The 17,638-nt window shown below is 40.0% G+C and overlaps 1 protein-coding gene across 3 annotated transcripts in view; it reads right to left on the reverse strand.

The window, feature by feature from the left end:
• The window catches only part of LOC137969504 (leukocyte receptor cluster member 8-like), a 74,074-nt gene that overhangs the window by 47,610 nt on the left and 8,826 nt on the right, over nt 1-17,638 (reverse strand). For 2 of the 3 annotated variants that reach the window (XM_068815788.1, XM_068815786.1), the window contains exons 3-7: nt 15,641-15,838; nt 7,743-7,923; nt 5,312-5,531; nt 3,252-3,296; nt 2,399-2,542 (exon numbers count right to left, since the gene is read on the reverse strand). In XM_068815788.1, the coding sequence (XP_068671889.1) occupies nt 2,399-2,542; nt 3,252-3,296; nt 5,312-5,531; nt 7,743-7,923; nt 15,641-15,838 (788 nt within the window). Of the gene's footprint in view, nt 1-930; nt 1,198-2,398; nt 2,543-3,251; nt 3,297-5,311; nt 5,532-7,742; nt 7,924-15,640; nt 15,839-17,638 lie in introns of all 3 variants that reach the window. The other variant, XM_068815787.1, reaches the window with a different exon arrangement.

Consider the following 17,638-nt stretch of genomic DNA (forward strand, 5'->3'; position numbering starts at 1 on the left):
CTCCTCAACTTGCATTTCATCATCATAAAAACTTATTACCGCTACATTAATCATAGCACTATCATTTTGATTGTTTTAAGTAATTAAAATTAATTAATTATGGAATTCTATGAAAAAGAACTAAATTAAAGATTTGATTTGATTTGATATGGCTTCTCTCCATATGTGCATACAGTCCATGTAACTTGAACTACTAACTGCACCAAATGCATTGTTTAATTAAAGTGTTATACGCTTTCATCGTAGTTTTTCAAATCATTCTACAAGTTTGAGTAACGACAATTTCGTCACAGTTCTTTTTATGATTCTAGAATTCAACGAAGCGTAACTGTCATTATAATTATAATCCAGATCAATTAATTATAATAATTATAATCCAGATCAAGGACATCTAAATAAAGCATTGACACAAAACTGTGCAACATCAGTGGTTATTCATTACGTTATTTGAGACTAACAAACTTCACCCCTTTGCGGAATGTTACATTTTTAAAAACCGGTGGCCACAATTTGCCGTACAAATTGACCTTGCGTTTCCTTTAGCTTCTGTTTCTACTGGTACACCACCATATCCGCCATGATCAATGCCCACTATTCACGACGCCCTTTTCATATTCAGTACTGATTTGTAATCTCCCCGCCCTGGACAAACTGAATTCCACGTACAACTGTACTTAACATCAGGGGCAGCTGTAGTGCAAATTATTACTTATTTACTTAGAGGCTGTTATTTATTTTTTTACGTTGCTTGTGGCCCAGTGCATTCTGGTTAAATGCAATGCACTCCAGTTAAACGTAATGCACTCTCGAATTCGAGAATTCGTCGCAGCTTACATACTTCTCCTTAACTCCAGATTATGTTGCTGCTCGCTCGCTTTCCTTGCTCGGCGGCAATAACTTTCGACTTTAGCGAACTCCTACATTGCTTACCCTTTTGCATTCTTTTTTCCTTTCGGTGTTTTCTGACCTTTGCCTTTCTGTTTTGGGGATTTCTTCCCAAGCCTTTTATTATCAAATTTCGGTCTCATCTTGTTCTCTGGACTAGGGCTTCTGCTTCTACTTCTACTTCTACTGTAACTTCTGGAATGTGATAAACTTCTGCTTCTTTCCCTTCTTCGTCTGGTTGCTGGTGGGGATCTCCTTCGTGAAGGATGCCATCTTGGTAGCTTTTTCTCCTCTTGTGGAGATCTCTTTAAGCTTACCATAAAATATGAAAAGAAAAGTTAATGCTTTCACGGCAGATACAGCAATGCCAAAAATTTTAGTCCCAACATCAGGTGGACACAAGCAACCTTAGATTTTGAGGACTTTCGGGAGGATGCTTGCGATCCCAACAAGACTGTTCTTTCAAGTGCTGCCAACTCTACCCCAGCTTTTATGATGATCAGTTATCATCAGCATGTACACTAGATTTTATCCAAATGTACAGATTCTTTTTATTCCGATCAAATAATACACGTTAACCCCAGCAAGCAATACTTTTTATCATTCGATGATTTCCTTCTTTTTCATTGGCCGAGATCCCACCACGTGTCCTGCAAATAATATTCTGCTCATGCGTTATTGAAACCACACTCTTGTGTGAAAATGGCAGATCGGTAAACTGTCGGAGAGCATATTAAAGCTTCTTCATCAATGGAAACCTCATTTTCCCCTCTCTGGGATTTGGATTTCAAGTCCTTGAAGACTGTTAAATTTTTTCAGCTTTGTTTATGCCTACATTTTGTTATTGAGCGTTTGACTGTAAGTACAATTTGAAGTCTACAAATAAAATTATGCTGAGAAGGAAACGAATAGATTTTTGCCAAAAGAGGTTTTGCACAGCAGCCATGTTGCATGGCAGGAACAATAGATTCTTTTTACTATGGGAACAAATGTTCTTTCTAATGCAAACATTTTCATTGTTCCTGCCATATGCATGCAACGTGGCTGCCGTGCAAAACCTGTATACGCGACTCTTGCCAGGCTGCGCGTACGCTTACAGCTTCCCGACAACAAAAATAAAAAACAAACTCGGTGATCGAATGATAAAGTAATTGCTAAACTGGGCTATCACAAAATAACATGATTGGTGTCTGCTTGCCACTGACAAATCACGATATTTCGCTCAACCTCGCCCAATAATTGTTAATTATTTAGCCGCATCATCACCAGATCCACTGAAATCAATAACTTATTTGTATGAGATTGTGAGTTGTGACAATATTTCTTTCTTTTTTTCTCCTTTCCTTCATCCCCATGTTAACCTCGCTAACTTTACCGGCATTGTTAACTGAGATATATATAATTTTACCAGTTTCTTGCCCAACAGACGCTTGGGCTTTTTCCCCTAAAGCAGGCCTTTATTAATTTCTGGTTGGTTGTAACTGTTGCTTTCCACCCTAACAATCATTCTTACCTTGGCAATTGTTCTTTATTCCAATCAACGACCCAAGCAGTTCCATCTTTAAATGAAGTTGTCAGCATATTTTTCAGGTATTGCTCAGTCTGATCTTTATCTGATTCTGTTTCACACTTTTCGAATGCTTTCTGGACATATTCCCTATACCGGCAACACAACATTTGCACATCAGTGATTTGCAACTAAATAACATAAAATTATTACAGTCACAATTCCAAACATCTGATTTTAACTTTTAAAATATGGAGGCAGTGGGGCCCAGTGGTTAGGGCGCTTGCCTTGAGATCTGGGGATCCCGGGTTCAAGACACGTGACCAATAGTTGAATTTGTTCCTGGTAGTCCCTGGTTCAACTTCTCAGCTGCGCTCGTAAATAGCCAACTGGTTTGCCTCCGGCCAGTAGGGATTCTTAACAGTCGTTGTTGCATGTTCTGTTCTGCCGAGATTGTGTTGCACTGGCCTGAAAAGCCCATCATTATCCGGCGGGGTTAGTATCTGGATGGGCGACCCTGGAGAAGTTATGATATCTTCGAGATGCATACGTGTAGTTACATTATTTTATTCCAACAAAATCAAGTTGCACTGTCGTTGTAAGAAAAAAAGGTGGAAACATTCTTCATATTACGCTAATGGCTAATCAGTCTAGGGGACTTCGCAAGAGCTGCAAGCAATCACGAAGCGTTTTGACAGCCAATCAGATCATGAGTTTGGTCCGCCGACAGTCCGGAATTTTAGTGAGTGACGACGTAAGAGAACACACATGTATTCAGAGCGAAGCTAAAATGGGCCTGATTGCAGGTTAATTCTAATGAGATCTCTGTTATACATGTAAATTGTTATAAAACATATACCTCAAGCTTGGTGGCCATTCCTGAGCAGACAGAGAGCTATCATCCCTGCAAAAAATAAATAAACAAAATAATTTAAGAAGCAGAATACATCTTGAGAAGAAAATACAAAAGACAACACACAAATTTTACTCAATTTATTATGAGCTGTTAACTTCCTTCAAAATGTTGTGGTCACTGTGCAGTAATGTTTGAAGTTTGAGAACTCGGGCCAAAACGACTTTAAACAACATCGTCGCTCTTTGGAGGTTGGGTGCCCGAAACATCCTGGAGCTTCCACTATTGGCAGCCAGCTCCAAGGTGGAGACTGCACCGATGGCTGGCAAAACCTGACAACCCAGCCATGAGCCCCCACGCCCAGCCGGAGGACCTCCGAGCCTAGATGGCTCGGAGAGAGGGGCTCATGGCCCCTAAGCAAGAGCCCCGACTCGCCCAATCCGACGGCACCCAACAACCAAAGAGCTGCTCATGACCACGCTAACAGCCTAGACCACTGCAATGTGCTAACCGCAAACTGCCAGAACAACCCAGAAACTACAACCAACCCAAGGGATCCATGCACATGTGGACAACAGCAGACTGCGGAATGGAGAGGGGTGTAATGGGGCGGAAGTGGACTGGGGAAACAACACACACTAGACAACATCGCCAAGAATACAGCACAACGCTAACAACGCTGAGAATACAACGCCACGCAATGCAACGCTAAACGCTGAAAATACAATGCAATGCAACGCAGCGCTAAGATGCAACGCAACCCTAAACAACGTAAGAATACAACGCCACGCAATATAAAAAATATATAATATATAACGCCACGCAATACAAAAAAAAAAAAAAGGAATATAACGCCACGCAATACAAAAAAAAAAGGAATATAACGCCACGCAATACAACGATAAAAAACAACGCTGGGAATACACCGCAATGCACCGCTAAGACGCAACGCAACGCTAAACAACGCTGAGAATACAACGCCACGCAATACAAAATATATATATATATAACGCCCCGCAATGCAACGCTAAAAAAAACAACGCAATGCAACTCTAAGGTGGAACGCAACGCTAAACAACAATGCAAAAAAGTATAACGCTTGCTCCTCGTAAACTAAGTAATTATATTAAACTACATAAGTACGTAAAACTGTACAAAACAAGTCCACGCAACATGCTAGCTAGCAAATGAAAAGAGAAAATACACGCTAACACCACGCCGATACATAAAATATACAACGGCCCAAGCCTCTTGATAATAGTAATAGTAGTATCAAAAATATGCTTATAGTCGAGTTCAAGGCCCAAAGCAAAACTAGAAACAAACTACAACCAAGAGAGAGTGCCTATGACGCGACCATAACGCTAAAAGCCTGACAGAATACGAGCGAGACGCTAAAATTGACGCTACGCCACCTAACAACTGAGCTATGTGTAGCTCATAAGTCCATATGCATGAAATGCCCTGTCCCATATGAAATTGTGCAAAGGATACGCTGTCCAAGGTCGGTCGAAGACAAGCTTCCCGCCAGGTGATTCTTGTACGGGGATCGGAGATGGCCAAAGGTCACGCCGTGATCCCAAGCAAATTCCACGTGGTCGTGAATGGCTTTATGCGATAAGAAGCGGGGCCCTGAATAAGATCTCGATGGTAGAAAACGCTTACTGAAGCTGCGTGAACTGACGTTGCCAAAAATAAAGCTACAAGACTCCAACATGGCGGCTATCCAAACTCGATCGCAAGTTCGCCCGAAGTTGCGTTTCCCCCAGAACAAACTCGTAACTGGACCCAAAAGGAATCCTGACTAACAGGAAAGCAGTTTTGAACACATCTACGGAATGACAACTGTATATAGGAAACAAAACCGCTAAACGCTCCACACACAATGCTCCTACTTCCCGCCACACTGATAAATAAGCGATACAGCCCAAAGCACGAGGTATTCCACGCATGCGCAAGTATACTAAAACCACTGACCAACTGGCTGCTGTCGCTCCTAGTTGTTTACTTGGTTAAACTTCGTTTAACCTCATTCAAATCAGTACAAAAGTAGCCAAAATACCAACCTGGAGTCCTTTACTGGGGAGGATCTCTCTGGTTTTGGTTTCTGATAGGGTGGTGTTGGTGGTTGCTGTGGCTGTTGCTTCCACGTAGAATCATTTGGGTCAGCCATTTCTGTACCAGAAGAGGGACTATAACTTTCAGTTTGGTAAGGACCTGTACCATATGAAGGTTTAAACTTTTTGTTCTTTGACGGTGGAACATTATTGTTATCCACATTTTCACCTGTAATGGAAGATTGTTGCCATAGGTTTAAATCTCCAAAGGCACTTAGGGTGCATGTAATTCTTTACCATTGTGTAATAAGATAAAAACAGGCATGTTTGCAGCCAGTCATGTTTGGGAGCAGTCAATTTGCCTTGAAACCCTTGAAGTCATGTTTGAATACATGTATTGATAGCGGAGCTCAGGTGCACGAAGCGTGTCAGCGGAGCACCATGGGTAAGATTTTTTGGGTAATCTATCAATGCGAGAAATTTTGGTTATGACGTCACGTACATTCGCCCGCACAGACTGTCGGGGTGGAGGCGGGGAGGCAGGACAGCCTCTGGGGACGGGAGTTTTCGGGGAACTTTCCTTGGCTGGAAATCGTGAAGCAGCATTGCATTGGCGGGAAATCATATTAGTGACGAGCAACAGGATAAAGATTAAAAAACAGGAAAGAGCACGAGAGAAGAGGCGACGAAATTTGAGAAATTTAAGGACGGTGCCTGCTATTGTTACTGCGCATACGTTCTGCGCATCTCAAGACACTCAGATTTCCTATCGGTGATGCTTACAAATATAGGGATATTTTTGCGCGGTTTAAAACTATCCGGAGAAAGTAGATCTTAGTAAGTACTCTAGGTATCCAAAACGAAAACTGAGGGTAACAATGTATTTTTCAGAGATAATTAAGCTTCAATTTGAGAAAGAACGTCATATATTGCTTTGTATTTTAAAGCTTTTTACAAATATTATTCATGAATTATCTTTGAAAAATGTGTGGTTACCCCCAATTTTCTTTTTGGATTTCAATAACACTCGTTAACATAATCACACACCAGGGCAAAAATATCTTTAATTAGTAGGCACCGCCCTTAAGCCAAGTTCCCTTACAACTTCTTTTTCACCACAAACTTGTTTGAGAGTGCACTCTAAGCCCTGTTGGACGGGGTTAGTATTTGGATGGGTGACCTCAAAATATAGGACTTTCCGTCAGAAACATAGGACTGAAAATTCTATTTTAATGCTCAAAAATGCGAACTAAGCAAGGTACAGATTTTGTTAACCTGCTTTATGCAAAACAAATATTGATGCAAAAGTAAATAAATATTGATACACAGTTTTTAGGAAGAGAAGAAGAAGTTTTCAGGAAGTATCAATCAAGAATAAAATATTTTGCCATCAGCAACAAAATTTGCGACATAGAAAAAAACTAAAATTGCCAACTTAAGGTACCATCAGCGAAGAACATTTTGGGAGATTTTTGCTACGTTCAATTTTTCTCTCGTACTTTTGGCTGCACCAGTAAATCGCAAAATCGAAAGTGACATTGAATTCAGCGGGCGCCGTGATCAAGTGACCTCGCATGTTTACTCACGAAACAAAGGATACATCGGTGTCAAAATGATGGCAAGTGTTTCAAAAATTGACAAGAAATGTGCAAATTCAACACAAACATCACAATAGCCCAACTCTTGAGGATGTTTACCACTGTTTTTGCAAAGTCAAAAATTCACTCTCCTAGACCAGGTTATTTATCACTAGGTAATCGTTTTGGAAATAGCAGCTGCTTTATCATTCATTAGTGTTACAAATTCATGCCGATTTTGGAGCTCATTTTGTTGAAACTCCAGCTCGCTTCCAGCAGACCTGTTCATGTTCGTGAGTTATGCACGCCCTGCGGGCCTATTTGCCACCATCGCCTTGTGGCCTGGCCAAACGCTCGCAACATTTCAACACAACATCTTGCAACATTGTTGCATGATGTTGTGACATGTGTTGAATGGACTGGCCAAATGCACGCAACATATCCAAAATGGGTGGCCAAACGTACACAACATGTTGTGCCCAAAAATGTTGCAAGATGTTGTGTTGAAAATTTAATGTTGCGAGCATTTGGCCAGGCCTTTACAATCACTTTACTCACTCAATCACTCACTCCACAAACCCAGTGACATAGTGTGAAGTGCACTACCACAAAAACTATACCATGTAAAGTAATAAACATCTTTAAGAACGTTTTCAGCCTCACAACACCAGACTATATTATAAGAACGTTTATAAAAAACAAGAGTGTATAATTTGCTTTCTGGGGTTAGCAGCGGGAGCTCCACTTTTAGGCTTGGCTAAATCTATATATTACGGCATACTCTGTATACATATGTATGAAAAACATAGATTTCTGTATTCCTAAAGCCATACGTAGGTAAAGCAAAACATTGATGAACTTGCCTGGTGTCCATTTTGGCTGATTTGACTGTTTCCAAAACTGTTTGCCAGTACCATTGCTGTAGGACTCATTACTCCGTTTCACAATATCCGCATAAGAACTGCTCTGCTGTCTTTCTGCTAAAGCTGTGGTTGGGGGCACCTGTGAGCTATGCCTCTTTTCTTCTTCCATGATTTCAAACTCCTAAAGTAGAGATTTCAATAAACTTTGAGATTGGTGACTGGTTTGAGTGGACTACCGGTAACCACCTGTAACAAGGGGCCTAACAGACCCTCTCTCTACTAAGTGGTGACTGGAGACATGACTTACTTCAGTTGCAGTTTTCGTCCACACTATCACACTATCAGCAAAGACGAGGTATTACCACGTGGAAATGCACTAATAGTTTCGAGCGGTACTGTACAGATGATTATGACTGTAGTGTAAGAGGCATGTCCAGAGGTTTGTATTTACCGTATTTACCCGTGTATAAGTCGACCTTTTATGGCCTCAAAAGAAGCTCCAAAAATCGTCCTCGACTTATACACGGGTCAAAGATTTTGAGCCAAGTTCCAGCTAAGTAATTTATTCAAAATTAACATAATAATGTTGTCTTGGGCATAACGAACGCAATGGACAAAAGCCGACGTACATTGTAAAAGACTTCAAAATGAATGACAAAAGACTTCAAAACGAATGTAAGCAATTCCAGTTGAAATAAAAAAGGATTTGTCCAACTCTAAATGTTGAAGATACTCACAAGCACAAATATGAAATAGACACTGGAAATTTTCGTTTTCCAAAGGCGGAAAGCTCTATAAAGCATTTCTGTTTCTTCGAATAAAACACGATCGTTCAACGGCTTAGTAACCTGGCGCAATACCTCGTGTTTGCGTGCAAGCATCGTCACTTGTGTTGGCGTGAAAACGCTGGTTGGTAATGATTGTTTTTTATTCTTTATACAAACCTGGCAGATTTAAATGCTTTTGCAAACTTCGTATTGTTTGGTTTATGAGTTTTGTTTTGTTTGCCATTTGAGAAATTGTAAGTCAAGGACCAATTAAACCTTGCACATTTTCGCATCGTTCGCAAGTTATTTTCAAAGATCGACTCCTGCTTCTGTGATGTTGCATTGTGCTTATCCTCTAAAGCCCTTTATCCTTGAACAACGAAACAGGTGAGTTTGAGGTTTACATGTTCGATTTTCAGAGAACTTTTTCGAAACTCAAGGACAAAACGCCCGCATATACAACAGCTGCTGAACAACAAAACTATTAAGCGCTTGAGGCCCTGATTTTTTTGTGTATCCAGATTTCCAGAAATCGAAGAATACAGGATTAGTGTCTCATGAACATTTGACAAAGAAATTAAGAAATTGCTTTTTTTGCCATCAAAATTTGGGGGTCCACTTATACATGGGATCGACCTATACACGGGTAAATACGGTAACCCACTTACATGTTATTTCTCCAAATTTTCCTGTGGACAACGAAAAGCCCAGCCAAGCTCATAAAACACACAAAATTTAATACAATCGCAACTTGTTGTGTAAAGTCAGTTGTTATGCGGATTTTTATTGGCAATTATTGTTATGCCAATTATCTGATAGTTTAAGTGCTACCAAACCAGCTCTAACTGTATGACTCAAGTATAAGTCGAGGGCAATTTTTGGAGCTGATTTTTAGGTCATAAAAGGTCAACGTAAACAGGAGTAAACATAGGATGTGCACTGCCAGGGCTGTCAATAAGGGCTGGTAGCAAGTCAAAACAGCCGGCTAGTAAGCCAGCTTCAGCCCTCAGTCCTCACTCTCCTCTAATGGAGCACCCATTAAAGATGCAAACAAGTTTGCTGAGGAACTAGGGATAGCTCTGAAGTTGAATAACCCCGAACCATCGTGCAGCCCATTGGAAGCACCAGAGGTGAAGATCAAGGGACAGCTGATCAAGAAACATCTCAAGAAGGCTGTAAATGAAAAGCTTGTGGAGAAGATCGAAGATCAACCTTGGCACGGAAATCTACCGAGATCAAGATGGCAGGTATTATGGATTGCAGGTATTATGGAGCTGTATGAACAGCTCACTCCAACTTTAGTCTACCCGGCTTTTAAGACTGGAACAACATCACATATAGAATGTGTGGTAAAGCCACTGAAAGTCTGGCCCATGTACTTGCTGGTTGTCCATCCCTAGCACAGTCAAAATAGTTAAAGAAAGACACAATATGGCAATGAAGGTGCTTTTCTTTGAGATGCTTAGAGATCTCAAGCTTCCTGAGAAAGTTCCTCCATGGTTGTCTCAAGTGAGGCCTAGACCACTCTCCACGTCATCTGATGCAGAAGCATTTTGGGACGTACCAGTATGTGCTGATCACACTTTTGTACGTTCTAATCGCCTGGATGCACGCTTTGTTGATCACAAGAGCAAGAAAGTACTGATGGTTGAGATGAGCTGTCCGTGGTTAGAAAGAAACAGAAAAGGCAGAGAAGTATGGACCTCTACGACTGGAGCTGTCAAGACAACACCCAGGATACAAGATCATACAATTGAATGTCATTATGGATGTACTTGGAGGTTGGTCCAAGGAGCTTGAAATTGAGATGAGAAACATTTTTGGAAGAAGACCGAGAAATTCTGATGAGAATGCAGAAAGCTGTTTTGAGCTGCACACTTAATATTGCCAGGACATTCAAAATGATCACATCTTAATATTTCTACAATTTTTAGTTATTTTAAGCGGTCATCTGATTACCACATTTTTAATTTGTTATTTTGTTTTTCTTCCATTAGAATTTGTAGTTTTATTTTCCTGTTATGCAGATAGGTTACGTGATTCACCCTATCTTGCTTTATCTACCAGCATCCAAACATTTGTACTGCTATAATAATAATAATAATAACTGTAAGAATTTACTTGCCAGTACATCACCGGTACCAACAATCGCTGCTCGCAAGGTATAAAAAATAGTTGCTTTGCACAAAAAAAGGCAAAACTAGTATGCCTATGTATTCACTAAAGAGACCAGGTTTGTTGTAAAGTATGATTTTCAATTCAGGGAAGAGGAGATCCACATGCATGCTCTTTTGTTTGGTCAATTAAAGGTAATAAAACTTTGTTCAAAAGAGGACCTTGTTGCTTTCTACTTGAGAACGCAAAGGAGGTAAGTTCAAAACTATAAAGCCTAAAATCCAGGCAGAGATTAAATATGTGACCTTATTTAGGACAAGGGGGATTAAGGTGAATAACAAAAAAACGCGTTTTCTATCGTTTTAAACGCAAACGCGTTAAAACACCGTTTAAACGCATTTAAACAACGTTTAAACGCGAAAAAAACGCATGCGTAAGATTTCATGTCGGAAAAGCTTTACACAAACGACGCGTTTAAACGCTGTTAATTTACCTCAAGTGAGCGCATAATTAAATGGCTGCTTGCTATAATATTATTATTGGGTGTCATCTGGGGTTAACTGTGATTTATTTAAACAGTGCAGCTCGACAAACCATCGAAATCTTGATTGTTTTAGTCGCTGCAAGTACTCGGAAAAGACAAGAAATGCGAATTAGTCCAACCTAAACATGCCTAAATTGGCGGCGTTCTCTGAGGAAAAAACAAAACACTCACTTAGCGACTCTAACGGTAAATCATGAGCATAAACAATAGAAATTTGTTTCAAATGAAGTGAGGAATGTACAAATGAATTTTCAAGATGGTGTTAAGCACAAGTTTGCTTTGATGTGTACCCTGTGATTAGCGAGGGTCGTCAGTAGGTTTCTCTTGTCATGTGCGATCCTGTTTTAGAAATGTACAACAGAACGTTGATTGTTGAATGCTGTTCATGTTGGTCTTAGTAGAGTCGCAAACACTTATAAATCAATCAAATAAAATTCTGCATTGGGGTTACCAGCTGAGGCATTCTTCACATGCAAACTTACTACCATTTTTCCTTTATTCATGTTTGATCAAGGCAGTTGACATAGCGGCTGTCTTCCGACTCTGAGCGACGACCCCGGCGACGACCAAGGCCCAAGTAACCGAACGAAGATAAAACAACTCGTACCATCATGACAGGGCTCAACTAAAGCTGCATTTAAGAGTTACGTTCAAGCCATTAGAAAAGAAATTGATCAACGACTCGCTGTTTACCGCTCAAAAGAAATAAACTGATCCACATATTTGTCGCGATCAGTCACGCAACCTTCCGAAATTTTAGACTTTTTGGTCATTTAGTACTTGTCAAAAGGAGACATCAGTTTGTTTAATTTCCTGTTTGTTTATGATTTGCGATAATGAAAAGGGGTTGAATAGGCAGATAGTGAAGCGCCAAGACACAAGCACGATAACTTGCAACAATATGATAGCGCTTTCAATTAAACCTCTGAAATAACAAAAAAAGCAAAGCTCTGAAAGAAATGGATCATACTTCTCTGAACCCATCCAACCTTCCCGAAACATTCGCGGGTGATTTGCAGTTGGCAGAGGAAACCTATTTCATGAGCGAACGAGAGCAGATATATTCAGCGTCCTCGGCCAAAGCTTCAACTTCGAGCCATTAATCACACCGGAAGGTACCGGTCATAAAGATAGCGAAAAACGGCTCTTGCTTTCGTTAAATCGTTCGCTACTTCTCTCACAGTCCCACGATAATTATATTATTATAGCGACAACTGAAAGAATCCGTAACAAATAAATTAAGACTATCCGATGGAAAGCCTGTTCGTGAACACCAAGGAAGTTCCGAAAAAATCAATTCGCTGATCAGAAAAACCGGTAAATACTTGCGATACTACCAAATGTTAGCGAATCTAAAAACGTTCCCAGTTTCACTGAATTGCTCCCTACTTCTCTCGCAACTGGATATTTAGGTTTCTGTTTCCCCACGATAACAATGGAGAGAATTACACAACCCAGAAGTATTTGGTCAAGTCAATGCGATGTTTACTTTGTCACATTTCGATGAAATGTTTATGTGATTCGCTCATTCTTTGAATTACGTCCTTCTGAAGGTGGTTAAATGTTGACAGCCTGTTTTCTGTAATTTCTATTTTCTCGAGGCATTATCAATAATGGTACAAACAATCCAATTTTTTCGTCGCTATGGGGCGAAAACCTGATTTTTCAGTTGTTGCGGGGCGAGCGTCACGACATCGTGACCAGTCTACTCGAGTGATAACATATGACACATCCCGAAGGCTAGCGGCGTCATCACTTCGATTCTGCTTCATTCTGGCGACGTGCTCTTTTTGTCGCCAAAAATTCCGAAGAGGAAAACACGAAGGAGGAGAATGTGAAAATTTTAAAGAGTTTAAAAATATTAAAACAAGCTTGAGACAAATGATTGACCAGCCTCTTGGTGAAACCTGATGCGCTAATGGAAACATTTTTTAAGCGTCGTTCAGTGGTTCGCGTTTCTTTGAGCAATATCGTTGGCTCTTGTCTGCAGAATCCGTAGGCTCAAATGCGACGGCTTGCTCCATTCTTAGGAAGACTCGAAAACCGAATCTTCTTTCCTGCGTGTGCTAATTGTCTGGTTGCCGTTGTTGATAGCACGAGATTCGTGCACTGCAAGTGGGCTAAAGTCGGTGCGCATGAGGCGCTCACAGAAAAAAGGATAGTAAATTATTATAGACGGAATGTGATTCTTACTGCAATGTAAAAAGGAAAGGCAAAAGGTAAGTTTGCTGATGAATTGATCATTTTGACACAGTGGGTTGGAAGACATGCACTCTAATCTCCGCATTTCATATTATAGAACAGGTAATTTATTCATTCAAATACAACTAAATTAGCGTACTTTTCAGCATACGAAATGCAGTAATTGAAGCGCAACAGAGCCGTTTGTTTAAACGCGTTAAAAATCTGTTTAAACGCACAAAAAATGTGTTTCCACGCGTTTCGACGAACGCGACTAAACGCGTTAAAACGTTGTTTTCTAAATTCACCTTAATCCCCCTTTTCCCAAATAGGGTCACATATGCTTACCTGTTCAGCAGGCAATGACATACATGTAGCTGATCAGTGCTGCCGAACGGTGATCAGCAAGTAATGAATGACAAGTAAAAGGTAATCGCTAAACCTTTGACAATTTCGCAGGAAAATGGAGCCAGACACATGGAGTAAACGAGTGACACTGACTGCGTGCAACTTAGAAAGCCAACCGTCTCGCTTTCTCAAAGACAATTGCTTTTATGAGGTCAAAGCCAAAATCTAAATTATTTCTTCAAATCTGTGGGGGAAAAGTGATGCAGCTTCCAGTATTGCAGAGTCACCTGGTTGCATGCAAGTTCAAATTTATTTCCATTCTCACCAGCAGTGGGCACCACAAACAAAAATGGCAATTAACCCCACCCCACATACAGTGAGTATTTTTTCTTCCCTCTCCTTTTGCAACAAAGATGGCTGCCTTACGATCGCTCTTACGTGTGTACATCTATTCGCTGTCCTTCAACTCTTCATACAAAATTAATATTAATAGAGAAAGAAGAGAACTGCAAGCTTTTTCATTCTGTCTCGATCTAGAGTTTAAAAAAATATATCGATTAACACGACACCACTTCCATGCCGGAGCAGTTGCCAAATTGGCAACCTTGGCGATGAGTTTAGTCAAATGTGTGGAACACCTGGGACTGAATAGATGAGTTCAAGCTCTTGAGTGCATCATGGGTAATCAGGGCAAGATGGAGAGAAATTCAAAGGTTTGTAAGGAAGTTCAAAACGATGAAAAGTATTCATGATAAATTATGCAATTTTCTAAAACAAAAGATATGCACTCAAAGGTGCTGCAGAATAAATTTTGAGAGAATGGCTATTACAGAAATTATTTTATCAATAAGAGTTTCTGCCATACCTTTCCTGTAATTCCACAGGCACAAAATTACAGAGAAAGTATGGAGCCAAAAAAGGCAATATTTAGGAATTCCAAAGAAACAGATATCAAGTCTAGTTCAACTCAGCTGTGAACATGAACTTATGTTTGGTTTATGAAGGTAAAAGTATATGAAGTAGAGTCATGTGCACTATATTTTGCTTTGAATTTCTATACAAACCTTTGAATTTCTCGCCATGTTGCCATGATTACCCATGATGCAATCAAGAGCGTGAACCCGTCTATAGTTCCCAGTCCTGCACTTAATCTGACAAAACACCATGATATCGGAACCAAAGAAAGAACATTTAGCAACTTTATTTACAGTGCGACGCGCCTTACCGTGGCCACCCAACAAACTTTCACAATTGACAACTACGTGTAAGTTTGTTAACTCAAATAACTCATTCAACGGTGTTCAACTTACAACCGTGCAAACTTTGCAAGGAGGGGTGACTGTCAATCAAATTCACTCACCCTGATTGGCGTATAAGTTTTAAAAAACTTTGTTAGGTGGCCACGGTAAGGCGCGTCGCACTGTAAGTGTCAATGGATTTAGAGCACTACATGTACAATGTAATTGGGGACACTAACAAAATTAATGGGACACCCCTATTGACAAGTAAAATTGTCCAGCTTTAGACAGAGTAAAATACTAAGTCTGGCCAGTTTAGGCCGGTTTACATGTACGTTAACTCAAATCAAATCAAATATTGGTTTTTGTGGAGAGGAAAAAACCAGAGTACGCAGAGGAAAGCCTTTTCGGAGCAGAGAAAAGAAACAACAAACTCTACCCACATACTGTATGACACCGAGTCTGGGAATCGACCCTGGGTCACATTGGTGAGAGGCAAGTACTCTCACCACTGCACCACCCTTGTTTTTCCTTCCTCAGCAGAGATTCCAAGTCAGCAAAGCTCACTTTCATGTTCTCCTACTTTTAATTATAAGCCTTCTCCTTTTAAATTTATTGACAGCCCTGACTGTACAATGGCGACAAATCTGATTTTCAAGTAGAATTTCACATGGGCTACAGAAAAATACATACAATCTACTGTACCTTCTCTTGGCGTTGGGAAAATGCGAGATTTTGCTGCTTTCCAGCCTGCCAAGGCTGCCTTGACTGATAAGAGAATGATTCCTTTCTCTCACCCTCTCTTTCACTGGCAGAAGAAGTACATGTAATATCATTGTTCTCAGTGGTGTTTAATGTGCTAGCTGTTGACAATGGCAAGGGTGGTGGTGATGGCTGATAGGCCTAGAAATAATGTAATGGTCCTAAATGAGTTGCAAGATTTTATGCAACAACAGTCTAAGGGCGCGTTCGATTGACCCTATTCCAGAATAAGAATACGTGGAATGATGATTAAAACGGTATGTTTGGCCATTTCGAAGCAGCAAGGATAAGAAAAATTTGTTTAAAATAGCATTTTAGCAGATTTTTGACAATTTTAATGTGAATCTCCATAAAAACGAAGGATTTCTAACTTACATTCCATATATTCCTATTCCGGAATATGGTCAATCAAACGCACCCTAAGATTGTAGATAATCTACATGTACTAAGAATAATACTGTATTAATTATTATAACTTTACCTTTTTTGCTGTCTGTAACAAAAAAAATAACTGTCTAAGGGCTGCTGTAGGGCTGCTAGGATTATTTTTAATTTACCTAAAGATATGGCATCTCATTGAATATTAAACTTTACAAATTGGATCACAGTTGGGTTATAAATTATTACAAATTTTTAAACTGTTTTATAAGGCAAACAATAACATTCTTCCAGACTGCCTTTCTAAGAACATCTTCAGAAGAGAGAAAGTTCTTACTCATTACGTGGGCAGATTGTACATGTAGCTTTGATCCCAAGATACAACTGCAGATTATTGAGGGACTCTTTAGCCTTTCGTAGGTCAGCCCTCTGGAATTACAGTACTGCTCAAAGGTAAGTTGACAGTCGCGACTCGATCCTCGAAACTCGATTCTCGCGTCTCGAAGGTCGAGACGTTCGAGTTTCGAGACGCGAGAATCGAGGCTCGAGAATCGAGAGTCGAGAAAGATGGACTTTGGAATATGCATAAACTCGAGAAGAACTCGAGAAAGCTATTTGTGTCTCGAAGAAATGAACAATTCCGCTAAGGGAGCCTTTGTATGCAATATTCATGTCGACTCTAAGCAAGCTTTCAATGTTCTTGGCCTGCGAAAAAATATTATCTTCATTATCCTTCAGCATGTAGAAAAATAACGTCGCGATCTTATTCACTTGTTCTGAAAAAAATACACGAGTTTCCGATGCGTTCCCCAGGCACAAACCCAGTCACAAACAAGCAAAATGACCACGGACATGTAATTTATCGGAGTAAAAAGGGGCCTCGTTCGAAAGTTGGCATTGTAATATCAACAAACTGGAATTCCGAATACTATCGCGTCTTTCCCATCGTGACAAAGCTGAATTGAAACTTTATCATCAAAATCATCAAAAAACGAATGGTCAATTATGGTCGCAAATCTGCTTGCTCGTTTTGTCAAGAGAATTGAAAGAGAAAATATAACATGCTCTAAAAGCTCGCACGGGTATACGCAATTATTCATTTATTGCTGTATTAAGCCAACACCACGGCACAATTGAGTTAACTTGAAAATCTCCTTATTCGTTTGTTGTATGAAAACTTGTCAGGTACCTTTACCATGCGCATGAATTGACACAAATCGTGCAACCATTATTTTTTAAAAACCAAGTATTGTAAAGTGACGAGAGGCAGTGGATCGAAACGAACCAACGCAGACCACCAGGCTTGCGCATGTACTTCCACAATTACATTTTTGAGCACTTGTAAATATGCCTGCAGTGTCTGATTCGTTCCTACACACTGGAAGTTATTCTTCTTACTTTAGAAATATTCTCTGACGATTTCGTAAGTAGGTAAAATAATTGAAATAAACTGTAATCGAAAGTCAAAGCATTGCGTGACATCTGCTTGAGGGTAACTTCATCCGCAAGTGAAATTTGCACATGTCAACGTATTAAAGCGAAACTTGGAACATTTATACGCTC

This window comes from Montipora foliosa, chromosome 9 (assembly GCF_036669935.1).
Source record: "Montipora foliosa isolate CH-2021 chromosome 9, ASM3666993v2, whole genome shotgun sequence".
NCBI lineage: Eukaryota > Metazoa > Cnidaria > Anthozoa > Scleractinia > Acroporidae > Montipora > Montipora foliosa.